Below are 23,826 nucleotides of genomic sequence, written 5' to 3'. Positions count from 1 at the left end.
CAGGAGTAACCCCTGAGCACTGCTGGGTGTGGCCCAAAAACCAAAAAAAAAAAAAAAATTTCTTTTTCTTTCTTTTTTTTTTTTTTGGTTTTTGGGCCACACCCGGTAACACTCAGGGGTTACTCCCGGCTATGTGCTCAGAAATTGCTCCTGGCTTGGGGGACCATATGGGACACTGGGGGATCGAACCTCGGTCCGTCCAAGGCTAGCGCAGGCAAGGCAGGCACCTTACCTCTAGCACCACCGCCCGGCCCCTTATTTAAAAAATTTCTATTCTTGGACCAGCACAATAGCGAAGCGGTAGGGCGTTTGCCTTGCATGCATCCAAACCCAGGACAACCCAGGTTCAATCTATGGCATCCCATATGGTCCCTCAAGCCTGCCAGGAGAAATTTCTGAGTACAGAGCCAGGAATAACAAAAAAAAATTCTATTTTATAAAATCCACCCACACAGACTGGAAGACAAGGGGTGATGGAGTGTCTAATATGAATTAATAGTCTTTCTTGGGGGTCTTCAATTCTTAATATATTCCAGAAATATTAAGAACTATCACTATTTGACCACCTGAATCCATTGGGACTTTTACTCCCTGCTCCTTCCTGACAGTATTTGAAAATTAATGTAAGAATAAGAGATAACCATGGAGAGTACGGGAAATAACCATGGAGGACATGCTTTGCATTGAACCTCAGAGTTCAATTTCCAGCACCATACTGTCCCCCTTAACATCACCAGGTGTGGCCCAAAACCAAACCAGAGCAACATAAAAGTTAATCAAGATTTCAAAATAAAAATCATAGTAAGTCAAATTTTGTCTTCCATATTATTCTTGTTTTAAAGACATACACACCCCAAAGGTACCATGTTTTCTAAAGGTAACTAATTGCCTGTCAAGTTTCATACATGAACCTGAAAAATATTATCTCATAAATGATTTCTAGATTTCAAGTAGATTTCTTTTTTCTTTTTCTTTTTTTGTTTTTGGGTCACTCCTGGCTCTGTGCTCGGAATCACTCCTGGCAGAATCATGGGGGACCATATGAGATGCCAGGATTTGAACCACTGTCCGTTCTGGATAGGCTTCTTGCAAGGCAAACACTCTATCACTGTGCTATCTCTCCGGCCCCTAGGTTTCAAACAAATTTCTAACAGGTTGGAATTTGTCATTACTTTCCTAATGCACGTGAATTGTCAAAAATGAATGCCACACATTGCCAGGTATAGCCTTGGGGGTAGGCTCTTCCCCAGCCCAACAACACAAAGGTGGCCCTGGTGGCCCCGATTGCTGGGCCCAAATAGTGTCATGTTGAATTGTCAGCCTGACTGGATGAGTAATGTTTGAAGTGACTCCCACACTCCCTGAACACTGCTTGGGGATTAATAAACAAATAAGCAGGGGCCGGGCGGTGGCGCTAAAGGTAAGGTACCTGCCTTGCCTGCGCTAGCCTTGGACGGACCGCGGTTCGATCCCCCGGTGTCCCATATGGTCCCCCAAGCCAGGAGCAACTTCTGAGCACATAGCCAGGAGTGACCCCTGAGCATTACCGGGTGTGGCCCAAAAAACCAAAAAAAAAAAATAAATAAATAAACAAATAAGCAAAGAATAGAATAAAATAAAAGGCTACTGTGGCTAGGAATGTAGTTGTAGGTAGGTCAATGGCAGAGCACTTGCTGTGGATGTGTGAAGCATACATGGCTTTGATTCCCTGCCTGCATGCATGATCCGCCAAGAACAGTAGGTAGGTAGGTTCCCCTGAGCACCAAACCAGAAATAACCTGTGCAACACCAGGTGTGCCACAACCCCATACACTGGGCAAAATAATTTTTTTAAATTTTTAATAAATAAATGGCTTTCTGGAACCAGAACGATAGTACAACAGGTAGAGCATTTGCCTTGCATGTGACTGAACCAGGTTTGACCCCCAGCATCTCATGGTCCTTTTAGGCCATTAGGAGTGATTCCTAAGTGCAGAGATAAAAGTAACCCCTGAAAACTGTTGGGTATGAGCCAAAATAAAAATGCTTTGTTACTCCTTTCAAAAAGTGTCACAGTTCTTCAAATTTCCAAAGAAATTTTCACAGACTATAATAGCAATGTAATGCACTTTATACGTATCATTTCCCAGAAATAAAAACAAAATTATTTCAAGCCAGGGAGATTGGTTCAACAGGCTAAAGTGCATGCTTTGCATGCCAGAACACTGGGTTCAATCCAAAATTACCCAAAGTGATCCTGAGCACTAGTGTCAGTAGCACCAACCCCTAGAGTACCTGGGCTGTAGCCCAAAAACAAAAAAATGCTTTCATTTACTGATCTTCAAATACTACTCTTCCCAACTATTTTAAGCCCATTTGACCTTTTTAAGATCCTCAAATATTTGAACACTAAATTAGACCACAAATGTATTTATATTGTTTTTTAACAACACCTGGCAGTGCTCAAGGCTCTGGACTCAGGAAATCACTCTAAATAGGAACTTGGGGGACCTTGTTTGGTGCTAGGGATTAAACCCAAGTCAGCTGCAAGCAAGATAAGCACCTTACACACAGTACTCTCTCTCCCACCCCATAAATTGTATTGTAGGCAAAATTTTATGCTAGTTTTTCTGTAGCTCAAAAGTATTCAAATTCCAATTGTCTTAAAATGGCTACCCAGGGGGGCCGGTGCAGTGGTGCAAGGGGTAATCTGCCTTGCCCACGCTAGCCTTGATTAACCACAGTTCGATCCCCCAGCATCCCATATGGTCCCCCAAGCCAGGAGCAATTTCTGAGCACATAGCCAGGAGTAACCCTGAGCGTCACCGGGTGTAGCCCAAAAACAAAAACAAACGGTTACCCAGGGCTTGAGAGATAGCACAGCGGTAGTAGGGTATTTGCCTTGCATGCGGAAGACCTGGTAGGGACCCAGTTCTATTCCCAGTATCCCATATGGTCCCCAGCCAGCCAGGGGTGATTTCTGAGTGCAGAGCCAGGAGTAATCCCTGAGTGCTGCTGGGTGTGGCCCAAAAACCAATGAATAGTTTAAAAAAAATGGCTACCCATTGAAATTATGTTAGTAACTCTCTAATCGTAATTGATTTTCTCTAAAGCCCTAACGTGTTAACTGCCATTCTTTTATGGGGTGGAGGTGGTGTTACTCCTGGCTCTGTGCTTGAAATTACTTGCATGTGACTGAAACAGGTTCAACTGAACCAGGTTCGAAGCTCTCTCCCAAGGCTCTGGGAGACCATATGGGATACCGGGGACTGAATCTAGATTGGCCATGTCCAAGACAAGTGTCCTACTCAAGCCCCTATTAACAACTATTCTTATCTTCACAACCCTCTCCTCCCATGGCTTTGTTCACTGTTTTTATCTGATTCTATCAGAACCAGATGTCCCCAAAGATTCTAACATGGCTCTAATTTTCTTCATACAATCAAAAAAGAGTCACAACATTTTTCACATATACCAGGAAATGTACTTACTCTGATTTCATAGAGCTGTAACAATAGTATTTTATCACCATATAGATGACTACCAGATTCACACCACCAACTTTATCCGTTTTCTGTGTTTTCTGAAAGCCCATTGATAGCTAACACTGACAGGATTGTAATGATGTTTATAGAGTATGCTGAGCTTTGTTTTTGTTTGGGTTCTGGGGTCACACCCCAGAGATGCTTAGGGGTTATTTACGAGGAGCTCTTTGCTCAGAAATCACCCCTAGCAGACATGGGGACCATATGTTTTTGTTTGTTTGTTTTTTTTGAGTTACACCTGGCAGGTGTAGGCTCGGGGGACCATATGGGATACCGGAATTTGAACCACCGACCTTCTGTATGCAAGGCAAACACCTTACCTCCAGGCTATTTCTCCGGCCTAGGGGGATCATATGGGATGGCAGCAATCAAACCAGGGTCTGTCCTGGGTTGGCTGCATACAAGGCAAATGCCCTACTGCTGTGCTATCGCTCCAGCCCCAGAGTATGCTAAGCTTTATAAACATTAGCTCACTGAATTCTCAAAACACAAGGCAGACTACAGGATCTACAGGCATGCTTATAACATTTTGAACTGGGTGAAAGTCACAGAGGCATGTTCACTTTATATCTGATCAAGTTTTACCAACTATATGTTAAATTCTAATTTTTTTTTTTAGGTGACACCCGGCAGCACTCAGGGGTTACTCCTGGCTCTACGCTCAGAAATCGCTCCTGGGAGGCTCGAGGGACCATATCAGATGCAGGGATTCGAACCACCGTTCTTCTGCATGCAAGGCAAACGCCCAACCTTCATGCTATCTCTCCGGCCCCCAAATTTTAACTTTTTATATAACTCAAAGGTCCTCAAACTATGGCCCATGGGCCACATGCAACCCACAGGAAATTTATCCAGCCTACCGTTTTTTTTTTTTGTTTGTTTGTTTGTTTGTTTTGGTTTTGGGGCCATACCCTGCGGTGCTCAGGGGTTACTCCTGGCTGTCTGCTCAGAAATAGCTCCTGGCAGGCACGGGGCCCATAGTTCCCATTACTTGTTCTTCACATTAAATACTATATTTGTTCCCCTTTTGGTTTTTTACTTCAAAATAAGGTATGTGCAATGTGTATAGTTTTCTTTTAAACTACAGTCTGGCTTTCCAATGGTGTGAGGGACACTGAACTGGCCCATTTAAGAAGTTTGAGGACCCCTGATATAACTTAACTTCTTTTTTTTTTTTGTTGTTTAAATTTATCCAATCAAGCAAGGAGTAGTGATTATCTCCAGTTTATAGACCAAGAGTAACTTTAGTACCACCAACTGTTGGCAAACAAAAGGACCCAATTTATTAAAATATAGATTACTGAAGGGGCAGGGTGGGGGGGGCAAAAATATATATATAGAGATTACTTCTGGGGTCAGAGAGATAGCATGGAGGTAACGCGTTTGCCTTTCATGCAGAAGGTCATTGGTTCGAATCCCGGTATCTCATATGGTCCCCTGTGCCTGCCAGGAGCGATTTCTGAGCATGGAGCCAGGAGTAACCCCTGAGTGCTGCCGGGTGTGACCCAAAAAAAAAAAAAGTAAAATATAGATTACTTGATGGTAATGATTTTTGGTTTTGTTGTGGGTACACACACAGTGATGCTCAGGGGCCATTCCTGGCTCTGCACTCAGGAATCACTCCTAGGGGACATGGAAGCTTCCGCCGGGGGAGGACACCTGGGCAACAGGGCCCCAGTCCTAGGGCCTTCAGCAAGGCCATGGGTCACCCAATCCATACCAGCCTGGCATGGCCAGACAGGAATCACTACTAACAGTGCTCATGGGATCAAAACCATGTTGGCCATGTAAAAAGTAAGAGCCCTATCCACTATTATCTCTCCCACCCTGGTCAAGATTTTCTTCACTCCATAAACTCAGTCTATTTTCTTTTATTTAGTGTCTTCTGGTTTGTACAATATTCTGATCATAACTTTTCCTTACAATGTTTGGCAAATCATAATAATGGCTTTGTTCCTGGGGTGGGTTTGAGTGTGCTTAGGGCTTAATCTTGGCTCTGTATTCAGAGATCATTTGGGGGCATTTTGGGGAAACTGTGCAGTACCAGGGATCAAATCCAGGACTGTATTTCTGCCACAACTCCACCATTAGTTTTATTTCTACTTTCTTAATATAGTTTGCTATAAACTGGACCTCTGATTTAATCATCTAACAGTATTATTGAAACAGGAATACTAAAAAAAAAAGAAAGAAAGAAAAGAAACAGGAATACTACTATTTTTACCTGATTTTATTTATTTATTTATTTATTTATTTATTTAGGTTTTTGGGTCACACCTGGCAGTGCTCAGGGGTTACTTTGGGCTCTATGCTCAGAAATTGCTCCTGGCAGGCTCGGGGGAGCATAGGATGCTGGGATTCGAACCACCGTCCTTCTGCATGCAAGGCAAATACACTACCTCCATGCTATCTCTCCCCGGCACCATAATTTTACCTGATTTTTAGATTCAGAACATATATTAAACATTCTTGTTGTTGTTTGTGAACAACAGCCTTACCCCCCCACCCCGCAAAAAAAAAAAAAAAAAAAAAAACCAACATATCACTAAGCACTTCTCTAATAAACTGGCATTGAACTTCGCACTGAAATTGCTACAGAGCAGTTTAAAAAAAAGTTGGTTGGGCTGGAGTAACAGTATTGTTTGCCGATCTGGGGTCAATTCCAGGCATCCCATATAGTCCTCCCAAGCCTCCCAGACATGGACCTGAGAACAGTAATCCTCAAACACTGTCAGATATAGCCCAAACAACAACAGAAGTGGGTGATGAGGATCAAATCACAAGGCCTCACCATCTAAGACATATGTTCTACCTTTGAGCTACAACTGAGGCCTGAAAAGTTAAAAATTTTTTCATTTTAGATCTATACTTGGAGATCATTCCTGGCCAGCTCAGAGGACCATGTGAGGTACCAGGAATGGTACTGGGGTTAGCTGTGTGCAAGGCAAACAACTACTTACTCGGGTCCAATTTTAGTATATGTGCTGGCGAAGTGAGCACCAAAGTTAAATTCTTGAAGGAATGTGCTCCTCCGTAGAAAGTCTCACTACTGACTCTGAAGAAAAGTTTCACTGGTCTAAATAGAGGAACAAATCAACTACAACATTCCTTAAACCAAAGCCAATCCGGAAAAAGCCCTTGTGCTTTTCATTCAATAAAGGCTGAAAGGGTAAGGAACCTACAGAAGAAAAGAAGGCCAAATGTGGTTCACAAACCATATCTGTTATAAAAATGTAAGGTCATGGGGCGGAGAGATAGCACGGAGGTAAGACGTTTGCTTTGCATGCCCGGCATCCTATATGGTCCCCCGAGCCTGCCAGGAGCTTAGAGCTTAGAGCCAAGAGTAACCCCTTGAGCGCTGCCAGGTGTGACCCAAAAAAAAAAAAAAAAAAAAAGTAAGGCCAGGGCCAGATCGATAGCACAGCAGTAAGAAGGTGTTGGCCTTGCAGATGGCCAACACAGAATGGACCCCAGTTCGATTCCAGGCATTCCATAGGATCCCTGAGCCAGGAGTATGACCCCAAAATAAAAAATCAAACAAAAAAGCAAGGTCAAACAGCAAGTACTGACATAGAAATTGCAGCAAGTAATGAACTATCTAAAATAAAAAAAAACCTCATGAATGTGACTACACCAATCGATTTTTTCAAGATAAAAAAGTCTTTTATTCAAAAGAATATGTCATCTAAGACTTTGACAGCTAAAGACTTTCAGAGGACAAAGTTTCAGGAGAGGGGCCAGGTAGTTAGCTCTATCTATAATCTAGTACAGATTATATTTTACATGTCAGAAACCCCTGGATCAATCCCCAGCACCACATGGTGTTGGTTAGTCCAGTCTTTTCCCTAAACACCACCAGGAAAAGCTGGGTGTGGTCCCCAAATAGAAAGTAAAAAAAGAAAGTGTTAAAGAGGACAAAATGGCTCTCTTTGTTTTTGGATCACGTCCAGTAGCACTCAGGGGTTACTCCTGGAACTGCTTTCAGAAATGACTCCTGGCAGGCTTGGGGGGACCATATGGGATGACAAAGATCAAACCTGGATCCTGGGTTGTCCTTGCACAAGGCAAACGCCTGCCTTACTTGCTGTGCCAGTACTCAGGCTCTCTTTTAAGGTTAATTGACTTCCAAGTTAAAGAGCCGATGCAAATTACTATTCCAAGAATTCTTTCAAACTTGAGAAGTATGTTTTATCCATTCTAAATCCAGCACTTATCATGGATATAAACTAAACTGAAAACCTTCTAGAAAGCATTCAACCATTCTAGATGACATTAAGAATGTCAGATGGGGGGCCAGAGAGATGGCATGGGTGAGGTAGGGCACTTGCCTTGCACGCAGGATGGTGGTTCAAATCCCGACATCCCATATGATCCCCCGAGTCTGCCAGGAGCGATTTCTGAGCAAAGAGCCAGAGTAACCTGAGTGTGTGTGTGTGGGTGTGACCCAAAACCAAAAAAAAGTCAGATGGAGGGATTGAATCTGACTTCATCTGTTACCATTGTCTATCCATTTCACTGACTGCTAAAAATCGGAAATGAGATTCCCCCCTCTGGTCTTCCCATAGTCGCCCCCCCCACACACACACACCAGTGTCACTAAATCTGGTTTCCCTGGCATATAAAGCTATAGGAAGTCTAGATATGGTTATGTGACTGACACTTCTGGGGAAGGGGGGAGGGGTCAGAACGATAGCAGAGCAAGTAAGGCAACAGTCTTGCACACAGCTGACCCACACCAACCCAGGTTCAATTTCCCGCATCCCATAAGGTCCCCCAAGCCTGCCAGGAGCAATTTCTGAGCACAGAGCCAGGCAGGAGTAACCTTGAGTGCCACTAGGTGTGCTTCCCCCCCCCCCCCCCCGACGAAAAACAAAACCCAACACTCCTCAAAACACACACACACACACACACACACACACACACACACACACACACACACACACACACACACAAATGTCAGTTGGTAGAAATTTGTCTCCTGACCTGAATTTGATCCCTGGTCCCCCAAGCAAACCAGGAGTGATCCTAAGTGCAGAATCAAGAGTTAAACCATGTGGCCCCAAAATAAAAAGAATATGGTGATTCAATGACTGCAATGGAAAAACAAGTTATAGTATAAAGAGCATAGAAGTAGAATTAGAAGTGAGCATAAAGATGCAACCAAATTACTGTGACCTCATAATAAAACTTGTAGAAGGAGCTGTTTTCATAGATTAAGAATGAAAACAGAAGGCCAGAGTGATAGCACAGCCTGTTGGTGTTCGCTTTGCATGCAGCCGACCAGAACTCAATCCCCAGCATCCTCTATGGTCCCCAAGGCTGCCAGGAGTAATTTCTGAGCAGACAGCCAGGAGTAACCCCTGAGCACCGCTGGGTGTGGCCCAAAAACCAAAAGAAAAAAAAAAAAAGTTGACAGGGCCTGAGCGATAGCTCAGTGGATAAAGTGTTTGCTTTACACGATGCTGAACTGAGTTTGATCACCTGCATCCCACGTGATACCGTGAACCTGCAGGGAGTGATTTCTAAGTGCAGAGCCAGGAGTACTGAGCACTGCCAGATATGGACCCCCAAAAACCAAATGTTGACAAACAGCAGTCAACAAACATGCTAGAGAGAGATCTTTTCTTTTTTCTTTTTGTTTATTGGGGTTTTTCCTTTTTTAAGTTTTTGGGCCATGCATGGCAATGCTCCGGTTTTACTCTGGGCTCTATGCTCAGGAATCATTCCTAGCAGGGCTTAGGAGACCATACGGAATGTCAGGAGTCAAGTCCAGGTCGGCTGCATGCAAGGCAAATGCCTTCCCCACTATACAATCTCTGGGACCTCCAGGTAGGAGTGATCCCTGAGCACTGTTAGAACCCCTATGTAAGTAAGCCTGGTGTGTTGTCGCCCTCCTCCCCTCCAATGTAAGGCATGTATGTATGTGTCTTGGGGAAAAGGGTGTCTGAAACCTTGCTCAGCCAGGTGACTCCTCCTGGCAATGACTTTCCTTCCTTCCCAATGAACTTTATTTAAAGAAATGTGATGGGGCAGGGGTTGGGTCACATCTGACAATGCTCAGGGATCATTCTTGGTAGTGTGTAGATTACTGTATATGCAGTGCTGGGGATGGAACAACCTGGAAATGCTGCTTGCAAGGCGAAATAGCTTTAACCCCTGCATTAATCACTCTTGAACCCCGAGTGCACATTTCTTTTTACAATACTTAATGGTCCTTCATGCTTAATACATATATAACGCAAACCAAAAATTTTATATGCCTTAGGAAACAAAAATGTGGCATAACTATTAGATACACATTAGACATCAACTAAAAGTTTTTTCAAATCTCTTGTAATAATATTTAAGAATTAAAAAACCAATATTGGCAAAATCCCTACTGAAAGTAAATAACTAAAGAAAAATCACTGAGCTAGGAAATTTTACATTTAATTTTTACATCTGCATTTTTGGGGGGCCACAGATAGCAGTCCTCAAGATTTACTACTAGCTGGGCACTCAGGAATCACAACTAGGAGAACCAAAAAGGGTACTGAAGCTCAAACAGGTTCAGCCACATGCAAGACAAGAGCCCTACCTACTGTACTATTGCTAACCCCTTAACATTTCATCTTAACCTTGAGGTATACTCAGGTAAGAAAGTATTAAGGTTATGTCTCTAAAAGGTCAAGAAACTGGAGAGATAAAGATGGGATTCATTTTAAGTCTGGCTAGTTTCAACTTCAAGCTTTTTTCACCAGAGTACATTATAAAGCAGATTACGAAACACCTTAAACATTCTATATAGATTGTGGTTCACCTACTCTTAACACTACTGAGAAATACATACATCGGAATATTAGTGTAACTCTAACCATCCTTTTGGGAAGAGATTTTCATTATTTCAAAGTCATTTATGCAATATAAAAGAAAAAAAAATTTTGGCCACACCCTTCGGCGCTCAGGGGTTACTCCTGGCTCTGCAATCAGAAATAGCCCCTGGCAGGCTCAGGAGACCATATGAGATGCTGGGAATCAAACCCAGGTCCTCCTGGGTCTGCCTTGTACAAAGCAAACACTTACTCAACAATAGTAACTGCAATTTAAGAGGCAGTAAATTTCTATCACATGCATTAGGTCAGTGGTCGGAAACCTGCAACTGGCTCTTTACACTTTTAATTTGGCTCTTCTGTGTGCCACTCTAGGAGTCAGAACTCTGCTCCTAGCCTCTGTCAGTGCACGCCCTGTGTGGCTCTCAAAATAAATTTCAATCGTGGTTTTGGCGAGATTTGGCTCCGTTGATAAAAGGTTGCCGACCACTGCATTAGGTTAAAGACCATGTTAAACAACAGGAGGGAAATGGACACTGGTAGGAGGAAATGATGCTGGAATAACGTATGCACGACAGCCTGTCTCTGACAGCATTGCAAATCACAAGACTTTTTTTTTAAATTGGGGGCTGGAGAGAGAGACAGGACAATGAGTAGCCACTTGCCTTGCATGTGACATACTCAGCACAAATTCCAGGACACTATTGTGATGGCCCAGAAGTGCAGAGCCAGGAGTAAGCCCAGAGCACAGCTGGGTGCAGTCCCCAAACAAAACAAATTCAGACCAGATTGGGAAGGGAGTATGTGGACTGGTTGTGTTACATTGGTTGTGTGCCTGGGGGAAGGCAGCAAAATCATGAACACTTTGGTAGTGGTAAGGTAATTATATATACCAAGACCATATCAACATCATTTGTAAACACATTACCTTACTAGAAAAAAAAAATCATGTTCCCATTAGACAGAATCCTCCATATTTGTGGGAGGATCTTTACTTCCCTTTTCCCTTAAACAATTCAAAAGCAGGGAGGAGGCCCAGGTTTGAACACCAGCATTGTATGGCCCTCCCACAAATGAAAATATACTTTTAAGGAACATTCACTGGATGATTAACCTACCCAAGTTATATTAGTGATATGAATGTATCCTTTAGAAACAGATGTCCTGAATATATCCCCAAAATCATTAGACACCTCCCAATTTTTGGGTTACACCCAGCATTGCTCAGTGAACCATCTGGGGTACTGGGAGATTGAACTCAGCTATGTGCAAGGCAAACACTGACTGCTGTACTGTATAGCTCTGGCCCCCAGAGATGCCTTCTTTAGACCTGCAAATACTTAATTTATACGACTGTCCAGGTATTAGTCAAAACCACTCAAATAGGGACAGAGCCATAGCAGGGCAGGTAGGGCATTTGCCTTGCATGTGGCTAACTGGGTTTGATCCCTGCCATCCCACATGGTCTTCCAAGCCTGCTAGGAGTGATCCTTGAGCCAAGAGCCAGAGTAATTCATCCCTAAGCACTGCCAGGTGTGGCCCCAAAAAGCAAAAACAAAAACCAAACAAACAAAACCCCCACTTAAATAGTAATCACAAATATCTGCTGACTAGAAGAATATGGAGGAATGGATATCCAATTATTTATCCAACCAAGTTTCTGGTATGACATCACTATTTTTTTTTTGCCATGTTTAAGATCTGTTCTTTTTTTTTTTTTTTTTTTTTTTTTTTGGTTTTTGGGCCACACCCGTTTGACGCTCAGGGGTTACTCCTGGCTATGTGCTCAGAAATCGCCCCTGGCTTGGGGGGACCATATGGGACGCCGGGGGATCGAACCGCGGTCCGTTCCTTGGCTAGCGCTTGTAAGGCAGACACCTTACCTCTAGCGCCACCTTCCCGGCCCCTTAAGATCTGTTCTGACCATAGCAAATCAGAAGTATTACATAGACATACAATTCTAAAGAATTCTAAAGAAAGGGGCCGGGCGGTGGCGCTAGAGGTAAGGTGCCTGCCTTGCCTGCGCTAGCCTAGGACGGACCGCGGTTCGATCCCCCGGTGTCCCATATGGTCCCCCAAGCCAGGAGCGACTTCTGAGCGCATAGCCAGGAGTAACCCCTGAGCGTCACCGGGTGTGGCCCAAAACCCAAAAAAAAAAAAGAATTCTAAAGAAAGAAAATATTTTTATTTCCTCATATAAAAAAAATTAACAAACAAGTTCATGAGACGTTAGAAAATGAAATATAAAGGGGCACGAGAGATAGTATGGTGGGTAAGGCCTTGCAGTTGGCTGACCTGGGTTCCATCCCTGGCATCCTACTTTTATGGTTCCTTGAGCACTGCCAGGAGTGATTCCTAAGTGCAAAGCCTCGAGTTAGTCCTGAGCATAATTAGGTGTGTCCAAAAACCAAAAAGGGAAAATGAAAAAGATAACATTTCTGAGAGTAGAAAAAAAAAATGACGGACTAAGATTTATTTATTTATTAGCTTGTAAAGATAACACAAAGCTGACTTTTTTCCACCAGCCTATGTTAGTGTTCCCCCCTTTCCCCACTTAAGTCTGAATAAAGGTCTAATAAAAGCTATCTTGCTTCAGACACAACAAAACAAAAAAGTTTAATATGCATTATACAAATGAAAAACTTGTTTAACCAGAAAGTTAATAGAACTTAGAACCTTTCTAACATCTAACTGGACCTGATTTTTTCCATTAGAAGTAAACAGCCCATGTACTTGCTATATTTGGATACAAGGCCGAACATCTTAATTAGTTTTCCTTGTAGATAGATGCTTAAGTAATGTTAAAAGACTAGTGTTAGAAGCCTAAGCGATAGTGTAGTGGGAAGGTGCTTATCTTGCATGAGTCTGACCTGGGTTTGATCCCAGGCACCCTGTATGTTCCCCAGAACCCCACCAGGAATAAGCGAAGCACAGAGCTACTGGTCATCTTAGACATACACTTTCATAAGCAATTTAGTCCCTTGGATTTGTTACTGTTTACAGAAGTTTTAAGATTTTTCAAAGCTAAAGAAAAATTAGAACAGAAATTTGGGTAGCTTCCTACGGTGAGATATAATACGAATAACTTACTGTAAAAAATAAGAATTTCTTTAAATTAGTATTCCTTTTCATTTCTATCTGTAGGTTCTCATTAGGTAAAGTATTTAAAAACTTCAAAAAGAACTAATTCACTACATTTCAGTAAATAGTTAAGAATCTAACAAATCTCTGCTCACAATAATAGAAAACCTTTCATGGTTAAATAGAGCCCTGGTTGAACAGAACATACAGTACTTAGAAGCAGTAGATTTATGACAGATGCTAATTACCAATCTCATTTCCCAGAAAAAATACAGCTTGATTTTCCTCTCTCCATGAAAAATATTTGACCTAAAAGGCTGTATCAGAGTAGCTAAGACTGTAATTTAATTATCACAACTTGTAAGCAAGGCACTGATCAGTGCCTGAAAAAGCCTCAGGATTGTGCGGCCTTGTTCTCGCAGGAGCCTCAAGATAAAGCTACTCGTTAAAACCCTGCACGCATCTTATGGGCATTCAACAATTAGCAAAATGCTAACGTCCTCCATAAAGCGGACATTGAAACAGCTTAACAAAAACGAAACTTTAAGGTTCTTGCTACTGAGAGGCCAGGAAGCCTCTGGTCAATCGGTGGCTGTGTCTGCGTGGGTCTATCGATGCGTTATACATAAAATACACATTACAATAAAGAGTATTTTAGAATTCCGTGAGATATGGCAGTTTTGGGTCTCGAGATCGCACATCTCAACACCAGACCTCCCGACAGTTCATTCATTTGCAAATGAGGAAAATCAAAAAAAAAAACAACAAAATCAAAGCCCCAAATAATGCAAGCAAGTCCCTAACGTCATCAACCTAGACAGAGGCGGAGGGCCTGGAACCTCGGCTTCTTAGTTCCCTCCGCTGCCCTCTACAGCGCTGCCGGAAGTCCCCGAAGTCCACGGACGGAGAACCCCAGCGGGGCAGAAGCAGCAGCTGCTGCAGCCGTCCAGGCTCTCCTTAACCGGGGCACCCCAAGACCGCTCTCTGCACAGGAGCGTCGTTCTCCCGAAAGAAGGCCAGAAGGCCGCAGGGGCGGGGGCCAGTTTTTGCCCGGCTGCCCAAAGGAAAAAAAAAAAGTAACAACGAAAACAAAAATCCAGTGTTTTCCACCAGCAGGTCCAGCTTGCACAAAGGGGCCACACACACACACACACACACACACACACAGACACACACACAGAGAAGCGTCCGAGAAACTGGAGCTACCCGGCCTTGGGGTGTGTGTGGGGGGCCATGTCTGCGGGGTGCAAAGAAACAACGCCACACGCTCCTTTCCCAGCCCCACCCCCTAAAAAAGAAAACCCCAGGGGGGGGGGGGAAAACATGCAGAAACACTCCCTAGGAGCCAGGCCATGGGCCTTCCGCAGGCGCGAGGAAAACTTGGCGACCTGTCCCCGTCCGATCGCCCGCCCCACGCACAGGTGGTCGGGCCGTGGAGACACGTCAAGGCTCCGGGGACAGCCGAGGGGAGGGAGCCGCATGCAGACGGGGGCTGGAGCCCCCAGCAAGCCCGAGGGCCTGTGCTGGGCTGGGGCGAAGGAGCTGGGGTCCGATCCGTCGGGGCGATGGGCACCGGGCCCGTCCCTGTCGCCTGCTCGCTTCCTCCCTCCCTGCCTGCCTCGGCCTGCCGGGCGCCGGGCGGGAGGCCATCTTAGCGGCGGGGCCCAGCCAGCCAGCCCGCCCGCCGCCCGGCCTGCGCTCCCTGCACCCCGCGTCCCCGGCTGGGCAGCCCGTCCGTCCGTGCGGCGGGCCCGCTCCCTCCCGCCCGCCCCCTCGGGCGCTCGCTCCGGACGCCGCCGTGGCGCGCGCGGCCCGGGGCGGGGGCGGGCGCGGGCGCGGGCGCGGGGGCGTCGCGCTGTGGTGTGGTGTGTGCGGTGCGCTGCGCTGCGCCGTGGCGTGGCGTGGCGTGGCCCGGCCCGGCGGGCGCGGAGGGCGCAGGCCGGCGAAGCGATCCGTTACCTATACTGGGCCGCAGCCGCCGCCGCCGCCGCCCCGCTGTGGGTGAATCCAAAGTAGTTGCCGGTCGCCATTTTGGCATCTTCCCCCAGCCGGCTGGGCACTGCGGCGGGCGCGCCGAGTCGGGTGCCATGGCGGGAGGGAGCCGCGGAGAGACGGACGCACACGCGGGGGGAGAGGAGAGAGAAGAGAGAAGCGCCGTGAGAAGCCGCCCGCGCCGCTCGCAGCCGGGGCCGCGGCCGCGCCGCCTCCCCGCGCCCGCCCGCCCGCCAATGCCGCCCGCACGCCCGCCCGCCCGCACTCCCGCACTCACTCGCTCCCTCGCCCGCTCGCTCCCTCGCACGCCCCGGCGGCCGCCGCCCCGCAGCCGGCCCGCGGCCCGCCGCCCCCGCCCGGGCCCCCGGCCCCCGGCCCGGCCCCGCGGCGAGGACTCACCATAGGTGAAAGAAACTACCGGGCATATGGGAATCATGGGCTCGGGCTCGGGCTGCCGCTGAACTCTGAACTCTCACCCGCTGCCTCCCTCCTCTACCCCGCTCCTCCTCGGCGGAGAACAGACCGCCGCCTCCCGACGCTCTGCGCAGGCGCCGCCGCGCCGGGCATGCTGGGAGTTGTAGTTCCCGCCGCGCCCGGCTTGTAGTTCCCGCCGCCGCCGCCGCCGGCGCGACTCCCGGGCGCCGGCCCCCCCGAGTGGGAGGGGTTGGGTCCCCTTGGAGGCCGGAGGGGCGGGAGGGGAAGGGGAGGGGGCTGACGGAGGGAGGGAGGGACAGAGGGAGGGACGGAGCACCCGCCGCCCGGGCGACGGAGGAGCGTGCGTGCCCCGGAGTCAGGCCGAGCGGCTGGAGAAAGTGACGTCTGCTACTTAGTAGCCTTTTTCTTTTTCACTTCGCACTCCTCTTCTTGGACTTCTGCGGGCCAAGGCGTGGGGGACAGGGACTCGTGTTCGCTCCCTCGCAGTGCTCCCTAGCAGGCTAGGCTGTCTGACCTCTTTTCATCGGAAAAAGAATAAAAAAGAGGTTGCAGGGGTTGGAAGGAGGACTCTTTCTCCCCTCCTTCCCCGCTTTCCCATCTGCTGATCACCCCAGCCTCTGGAGTGGAATGGGGAAGATGGGGTGGAAAGAGTAGGAAAAAAGAAAACATAGCAAATAAGTGCAGTTCTAATGGCCTGAAGCACACCCCTCAAATCCCCCCTTGTTTTTTCCTTGAGTCAATTTACCTGTAGGAACACCCCAATCTCCCCCATGACCACCATCACCACCCCGAAAGTGTCAGGCACTGGACCTAGAAGAGTGTACCAAAGTCCTGGCCTTCTGGAAAGCTGGGAGTGTGTCAGACAAAAAGGCCAATAAATTGTTCAGTCTGTGCTACTTGCAGCTTGCAGCACGAAGTGTGTAGAGCCGCTCATTTGCTGGAGGGTTTGCATAAGGCACCTCTGAGCAGAGCAAAGGGAAGCGAGGGCACTAAGGGGCTGATGCCTGAGGTAAGACAGAAGTGCAGAGTCCTAACCTCGAAGTACCCAGCGCAGCCAGGAAGCTGGTGTGTCTGGAGTTGAGAGGAAGGGGCCTGATAGCTCCTGGAGAGAACAGAATCCTATCTCTCAGCCTCACACTAAGAGCTGCCCTCTACTTTCTCACTCACTTTCTTCCCTTTTACTGCGTTGGGTGGTTTCCTTAGGGAGAAGGGCATACTTCGGGGTGCTTAGAGGCCAATTCCTGCTCAGTGTTCAGGAGTGGCTCCTGCCAGAGCTCTGAGAGACCCTATGCCTCCCTCCGTCCCTGTTCATTTCCACTCATTTTCCTCCTCTTGCATTGCACAATGTCAGTGCACAATAACTCCTTCACAGCTCCTCAATGTCTCTATACCTGCCTCAGGTCCCTCTACTACCTGACACAAGCATTCAAAAAAAATAAAATAAAATACTGTAGACAGAGAAATAGGGAACCCTGGTAATGTCTTTTGGGGTGAGGTAGGGAGAAGTCTAGAGCATAAATCAGCCCAAAGGCATGAAGGCCTTTGAGACCCAAGGACCCACTTGAGGAGCCCTGAAAGCCATTGAGATGCAGAATTCCAGGCCCAGATTGTGGCTGAACCCCAAGAGAAATTCCAGGGCTGGAACGAAGGCATGCTAAGAATATCAGGAGACCATCAATAACTCCAAACTCTCTCTCTCTCTTGGCAACTCTCTTAGCATTAAGCTTTGGGCAGGGTTGGGGGAAAAGTTTGGAAAAACTGTACATAAATTAATTTTATCAGTAGTTTGTTACTTACTGGTAGAGGGAACAGTGGCCATGTGCCTGCACCTCTCCCAAGATATGTACTTCTTACTCTAAAACGTGTATTCTCTGTCTTGAGAATTCACTGCCAATGTCCTTGGGGTCTCTAGAGAAATCTGGGTTCTCTATCTCTCTGTGTGTCTTTCTCATAATCCCTCTCTTCCCCCCACTCTTTATTTCCCCCAATAGACTTGCTTTGCTTCACTATTATTCTCCTCCTAAAATTCTTTTCCGTGAGAGAAGGCAACCGATTTGAAAATGCCTGGGTAAGATTTAGAACAGACTTTCCTTTCCAGGAAAGAGCAGTTCCTCATTCCAGCCTTGATTCCACAGCTCCCTGGGAAATAGAGTGGCAAGAGTCATTTCCTTTGCCTGGCAGAACAAGTAGACCCCTGGTGAGGTTTGATGACCTTCTTTGGGACTGGTGAGACCTGAGGTCTGCCCTTGCCAGGGCTCATTGCTGACTCTCATTGCTCCTAAATTTCCCCTCAGGCTCTTTCCCCAGGCTGAGGTGCTAGAGACAGAAAGGATAGATGACCTTCACCTCTGTCTGCCACCGCAGAAGAATAAAGCAGAGCTCATTGGTGAGCCCTGAGGCTCTCTCCCCCCTCCTTTTGCCAGAGCAGAAACAATACCTCCATTGGTGCTTGTGCCAAGCCTCTCTCCTGGACCTCTTACAAAGGCACAGGCCCAGTAACCTACCTGACTATTCCTCTTACTCATTTCAAAGAGAGAGAAAATATAGAACATTTGAGAAAAATTGGTGGCATTGTTTACGAGAATACTGATGTTTCCTCAGAAAAAGAATTGTACTTCAAGTTAGTTGCCAAGGTAAAAGATCTCCCACACCTAGCATGTTAGAGTGGTGTTTTTAATGGTAATTTGCCTTGAACTTCAGAGAGCAATCAAGTCTTCAAGGCGTAGACTGAAAATTGCTTTGCAAAAGTCAAAACTCAAGCCATTAGTTACCAGATTATTTAAACAAAATTGGAGATATGGCAGATGTTACCTGTAAAATAGTCTTTTGTTGTTGTTGTTGTTGTTGTTGTTGTGTCACACCCGGCAGTGCTCAGGTTACTCCTGACTCCAGGCAGGCTCGGGGGACCATAAGGGATGCCAGAATTTGAACCACCATCCTTCTGCATGAAAGGCAAACGCCCCACTTCCATGCTATCTCTCTGGCCCCGAAATAGTCCTTTTTTAATTTTTGGTTATACCTGAAAATGCTTAATGTTTACTTACTCCCTGCTCTGTGCTCAGGAGCCATTGGTTGGCTGCATGCCAGATAAATGCCCCCACCCCCTTGTCTCCAGTCCCATAAGATTCTTTTCAAGCCAAATTTATACTTGGTTGCTTAGCATGAGGGCATTGTAGACCCCAATGAGCAGTAGATAACCAGCAAAGAACGGGGAGACATTTTTTCTGGATGACAGGTTCTTAGATGGGGTAGGCTTTGACAATTGTGAAATTGTTTTTTTGTGGGGGCCACACCTGGCGGTGCTCAGGAGTTACTCCTGGCTCTGAGTTCAGAAATCACTCTTGGCAGGCTCAGGGGACCATATGGGATGCCGGGGATCAAACTCAGGTCCGTCCCGGGTTGGCAGCATGCCAGGCAAATGCCCTACCACTGTGCTATCACTCCGGGCCCAATTGTGATAATTACTGACAATGGTTCTCTACTCAGAGAGGTTTCTGGAGTCAGGGCTGTGGTCAATGGTAAGGCTCATGCTTTGCATACATGAAATTCTATTTTATCCCCAATATTAGGAAAGGAAGAAAGGGAGGGAGGTAGGAAGAAAGGGATGGAGGTAGGAAGAAAGGGAGGGAGGGAGGAAGAAAGGGAAGGAGGGAGGGAGGGAGGAAGAAAGGGAAGGAGGGAGGGAAGGAAGGAGGGAAGGAGGGGGGGAGGGAAGGAGGAAGGAAGGAAGGAAGGAAGGAAGGAAGGAAGGAAGGAAGGAAGGAAGGAAGGAAGGAAGGAAGGAAGGAAGGAAGAGTAGATATGTGGGAGAGTTTTTAAACATATAAGATAGCTGATAGCTGGAGAGATAGCACAGCAGATAGAGTATTTGCCTCGCACATGGCCAACCCGGATTCGATTCCAGGGATCCCATATGGTCCCCTGAGCTCCCAGGAGTGATTCCTGAGCATAGAACCAGGAGTAATCCCTGAGCACTGCCAGGTGTGCCCCCCCCCCCAAAAAAAATAGGAGTCTAGGGGAGAGAGCTGGCCAATAGTTCAATAGGTTGAAGCACAGGATTTGCTTACCAGAGAGGTGGGTTTGATTCCTAACACATGTGCCCCCCACCCCAACACCCTTAGGAACAATCTGTAAACCCTGGAGCTTGGATTAGCTCCAAAGCACCAATATGGCTTCATTCCAAACCAAACCAAACCAAACCAAAAAAAAAAAAAAGAAAAAAAAAGGAATTTGGAAGAGAATTGGTGATTAAGACCTGTGTCTTTTTCCTGGCCATTTAGTAGATGAATGTCTTGGATATATGTTATTTAACCTTTGTAGACCTATAGGACAAGAATATCTATAACATCGCCCTCAAAAAACCAAATTTTGGCTGATGATGTAGCTGTTCTAAAATAATGTCAAATACTGGGTATTCATGTAAAAAGAGCTATGTTGTATGATTTATACATACATATATATATATATATATATATATATATATATATATATATTGTTTTGGGGCCACATCCAGCAGCACTCAGAGGTTACTCCTGGCTCTATGCTCAGAATTCACTTCTGGTAGGCTCAGGGGACCATACAGGATGCTAGAAATCAAACACAGGTCAGCTGTGTGCAAGGGAAACACCTTACCCACTGTGCTATCACTCCAGGTCATGTGTGTGTGTGTGTGTGTGTGTGTGTGTGTGTGTGTATTTTAAAGTACCTCTGGTAAGTGAAAGTTTTGTGCAAGTCACTCACCTAGAACTAGGGCTGGAAAGATAGTACAGTGGGTAGGTGGTGACACAGCAGGTAGGGTGCTTGCTGGATTGGATCCTCACAAGCACATTTGGTCCCCGAGCCTACCAGGAGTGATCCCTGAACACAGAGACAGGAGTGAGCTCTGTGGCCCCAAAACAATATAACACAAAACAAAAAGTCAGGTGACTTTGTCCTGGAAGATTTTGTTCCAGTCTAGGCAATCAGTCATGAGTTACCCTCTGCAGGACAGCAGGTGGGAGGCTTGGCTGGAAGCAGTCAGCAATATTAGACTCCAAAAATGGTTGCCTTCAGAAGACTGAAAGAAAGATTGAAGCTTGGGGACAGCACATGTTTTGCACACGTGGAGTCTTGGGTTTGAACTAGGGGGGGGGGTATGTGGATTAAATATTTGTACCTCTCCCTTTTTTTTCTTTCTTCCTTTTTTTTGGGGGGTGGGGGGGGGAAACCAGGCAGCACTTACTCAGGGCTTACTCCTTGCTCTGCATTCATTCTTCACTCTTGGCAGGGATAAGATTTCAGGATTCTTGGCATGCTTGCTATACTATCTCTTTTCTCCCTTCCCCAATATTTTTTGTTTGTTTGTTATTGGGACACACCTAACAACAGGGCTCAGGGAGGGATTAGTCCTGGCTCTGCACTCAGAAATCACTCCTGGGGTTGGGGCCTGAGAGATAGTATGCAGGTAAGGCATTTGCCTTGCATGCAGGAGGACGGTGGGTCGAAGTCCGGCATCCCATATGGTCCCCCGAGCCTGCCAGGAGCGATTTCTGAGTGTAAAGCCAGGAGTAATCCCTGAGCGCTGCCCTGCCAGGTGTGACCCAAAACCCAAACCCCCCACAAAAAAAAAAATCACTCCTGGGGAAACCATATGGGAAACCAGGGATCAAATCTGGGTCAGCTGGTGCAAAGTGCAAGGCAAATGCCCTATCAAGGCCAGAGCGATAGCACAGTGGTTAGGACATTTTCTTTGCACATGGCTGACCAGGGTTTCATCCTGGCATCCTATGTAGTCCCCCGAGCCACCAGGAGTGATTTTTTTGGTCACAGAACAGGAGTAACCCCTGAGTGCAGCTGGGTGTGGCCCAAAAACAAAACAAAAAATGTCCTACCCACAATTATTGCTCTTTCCCCCTCACCCCATTTTTTAAAAAGAAGGCATAGGAAGTCAGAGAGATAGTACAGATTGCCTGCCAGTGGCTGCCCTGACTCTAATCTCTGGTACTTCATAAGGTTCCTTGAGCACAGTCAGGAGTGACCCCGGAACACAGAACTAAGAGGAAAACCTGAACACTTGTAGGTATTAAGTAAAAGAAAAACCAGGGGCAGGCTGGAGAAATAGCATGCAGGTAGAGCATTTGCCTTGCATGCAGAAGGACGGTGGTTCAAATCCCAGCATCCCATATGGTCCCCCGAGCCTGCCAGGAGCGATTTCTGAGCATAGAGCCAGGAGTAACCCCTGAGTGCTGCCAGGTGAGACCCAAAAACCAAAAAAGAAGGAAAAAAAAAATAAAACCAGGGGCCAGGGAGAGATAGTTCAGAGGAGGAGTCTCAAACTAGATTCCTATCTCTGTATATTCTCCTAGTACCAGCAGAACAAGATCCCTGAGTACCATGCCAGAAGTAGTTGCTGAATAACTTACTCAAGAAAATAAAAAGTGAATACCAATCTGCTATCTTTCCTGTAGAAAAATAGCCCAACTTTTCTATCAAGCTCCAAAAGCAAATAATGGCCATTAACTTTTTTTTTTTTGTTTGTTTGTTTTTTTTGGGGGGGGGTCACACCCGGCAGTGCTCAGGGGTTATTCCTGGCTCCAGGCTCAGAAATTGCTCCTGGCAGGCACGGGGGACCACATGGGATGCTGGGATTTGAACCGATGACCTCCTGCATGAAAGGCAAACGTCTTACCTCCATGCTATCTCTCCAGCCCCAGGCCATTAACTTTAACCAGGTAATCTTTTCCTGTTTGATACTTCTGCAGCTTTCTCAGAATACGTGGAGGAGAGGGGAGTTCCACTTTTTTTTTTTTTTTTTTTTTTTTTAGTTTTTGGGTCACACCCGGCAGTGCTCAGGGGTTACTCCTGGCTGTCTGCTCAGAAATAGCTCCTGGCAGGCACGGGGGACCATATGGGAAACCGGAATTCGAACCAACCACCTTTGGTCCTGGATCGGCTGCTTGCAAGGCAAACACCGCTGTGCTATCTCTCCGGGCCCGGAGTTCCACTTTCTGCCTGAAGGTACAGCAATCCAGTGCCATACCCTACAACAGAAATGACCCCACTCCACAATGTAACTTTATTAAACTCCTGTAGTTACCAAATTTGTTTCAGATCTATAAGTTCTGGACTACAGGGCCACAAGTGGCTGGTGTGGCATATCAAAATTTTATAGTAGTGTCAGCCCAGGAGTATCACAGAAATTCTGATGGGAAAATTTCATAAAATTACTAAGCCCAATGAGCCTAAATAGTAACATCGAAGGCTCAACTAGCACCGATCACAGCCTGGTAAATCCTTAGATACTGACGTTAGTAACACCATAAATAGCTCTGCCAATTATTTCAAATTGACTCTTGTGGATTTAAGTTTTGAGAATTCCATTTGCCTTTGTGTTGTAATAGACAATATGAAGTAAACTTATTTGTGTCAGCAACGGGGAAGGCTAGGATGGTGGGTGGGAAATTGGGGACACTGATGGAGGGAAGGTCACATTGGTGATGGGATTGGTGTTAGAGCACTTAATTCCTGAAACAACTAGTATTAACAATTTTGTAAATCACAGTGTTATAATAAAAAAATTTTAAGTGGTACAAAATATTATACTAAGTAATTATTTCACTAAGTAGTTAATTCTCTGCACTTTAGTCAGTGAAGCCTTTAAAATGCAAAGTTGGCCAAATCCTGGGAGCTTTCCCTTCCTCTTAGGCTAAAACGAAATGATTCCCTCTGGTTTACTTAGCCTGTGGTCTGGCCCAGCTGTCTCCTCCTCCTCCTCCTCCTCCTCCTCCTCCTCCTCCTCCTCCTCCTCCTCCACCTTCTTCTTCACCTTCATTTTTTCTTTTTCTATTTTTTTGTTTGTTTTGGGTCACACCCAGCAGCGCTCATGGGTTGCTCCTGGCTCTATGCTCAGAAATTGCTCCTGGCAGGCTCAGGGGACCATATGGGATGCCGGGATCAGATTTGAACCACTGTCCTTTTGCATGCAACACAAATGCCCTACCTCCATG

The 23,826-nt window shown here is 46.4% G+C and overlaps 1 protein-coding gene across 1 annotated transcript in view; it reads right to left on the bottom strand.

Annotated features, from left to right (window-relative positions):
- The window catches only part of ZFR (zinc finger RNA binding protein), an 82,465-nt gene extending 66,520 nt beyond the window's left edge, over positions 1-15,945 (bottom strand). Inside the window, exons 1-2 of the mRNA XM_049767675.1 lie at positions 15,806-15,945; positions 15,374-15,473 (exon numbers count right to left, since the gene is read on the bottom strand). Of these exons, the coding sequence (XP_049623632.1) occupies positions 15,374-15,473; positions 15,806-15,842 (137 nt within the window). The 5' untranslated portion in view covers positions 15,843-15,945. The remainder of the gene's footprint in view (positions 1-15,373; positions 15,474-15,805) is intronic.
- Positions 15,946-23,826: the final 7,881 nt, after the last annotated feature.

The sequence above is a fragment of the Suncus etruscus genome, chromosome 2 (genome assembly GCF_024139225.1).
Source record: "Suncus etruscus isolate mSunEtr1 chromosome 2, mSunEtr1.pri.cur, whole genome shotgun sequence".
In the NCBI taxonomy this organism is placed as follows: Eukaryota; Metazoa; Chordata; class Mammalia; order Eulipotyphla; family Soricidae; genus Suncus; species Suncus etruscus.
This window is presented reverse-complemented; position numbering and strand designations above follow the sequence as displayed.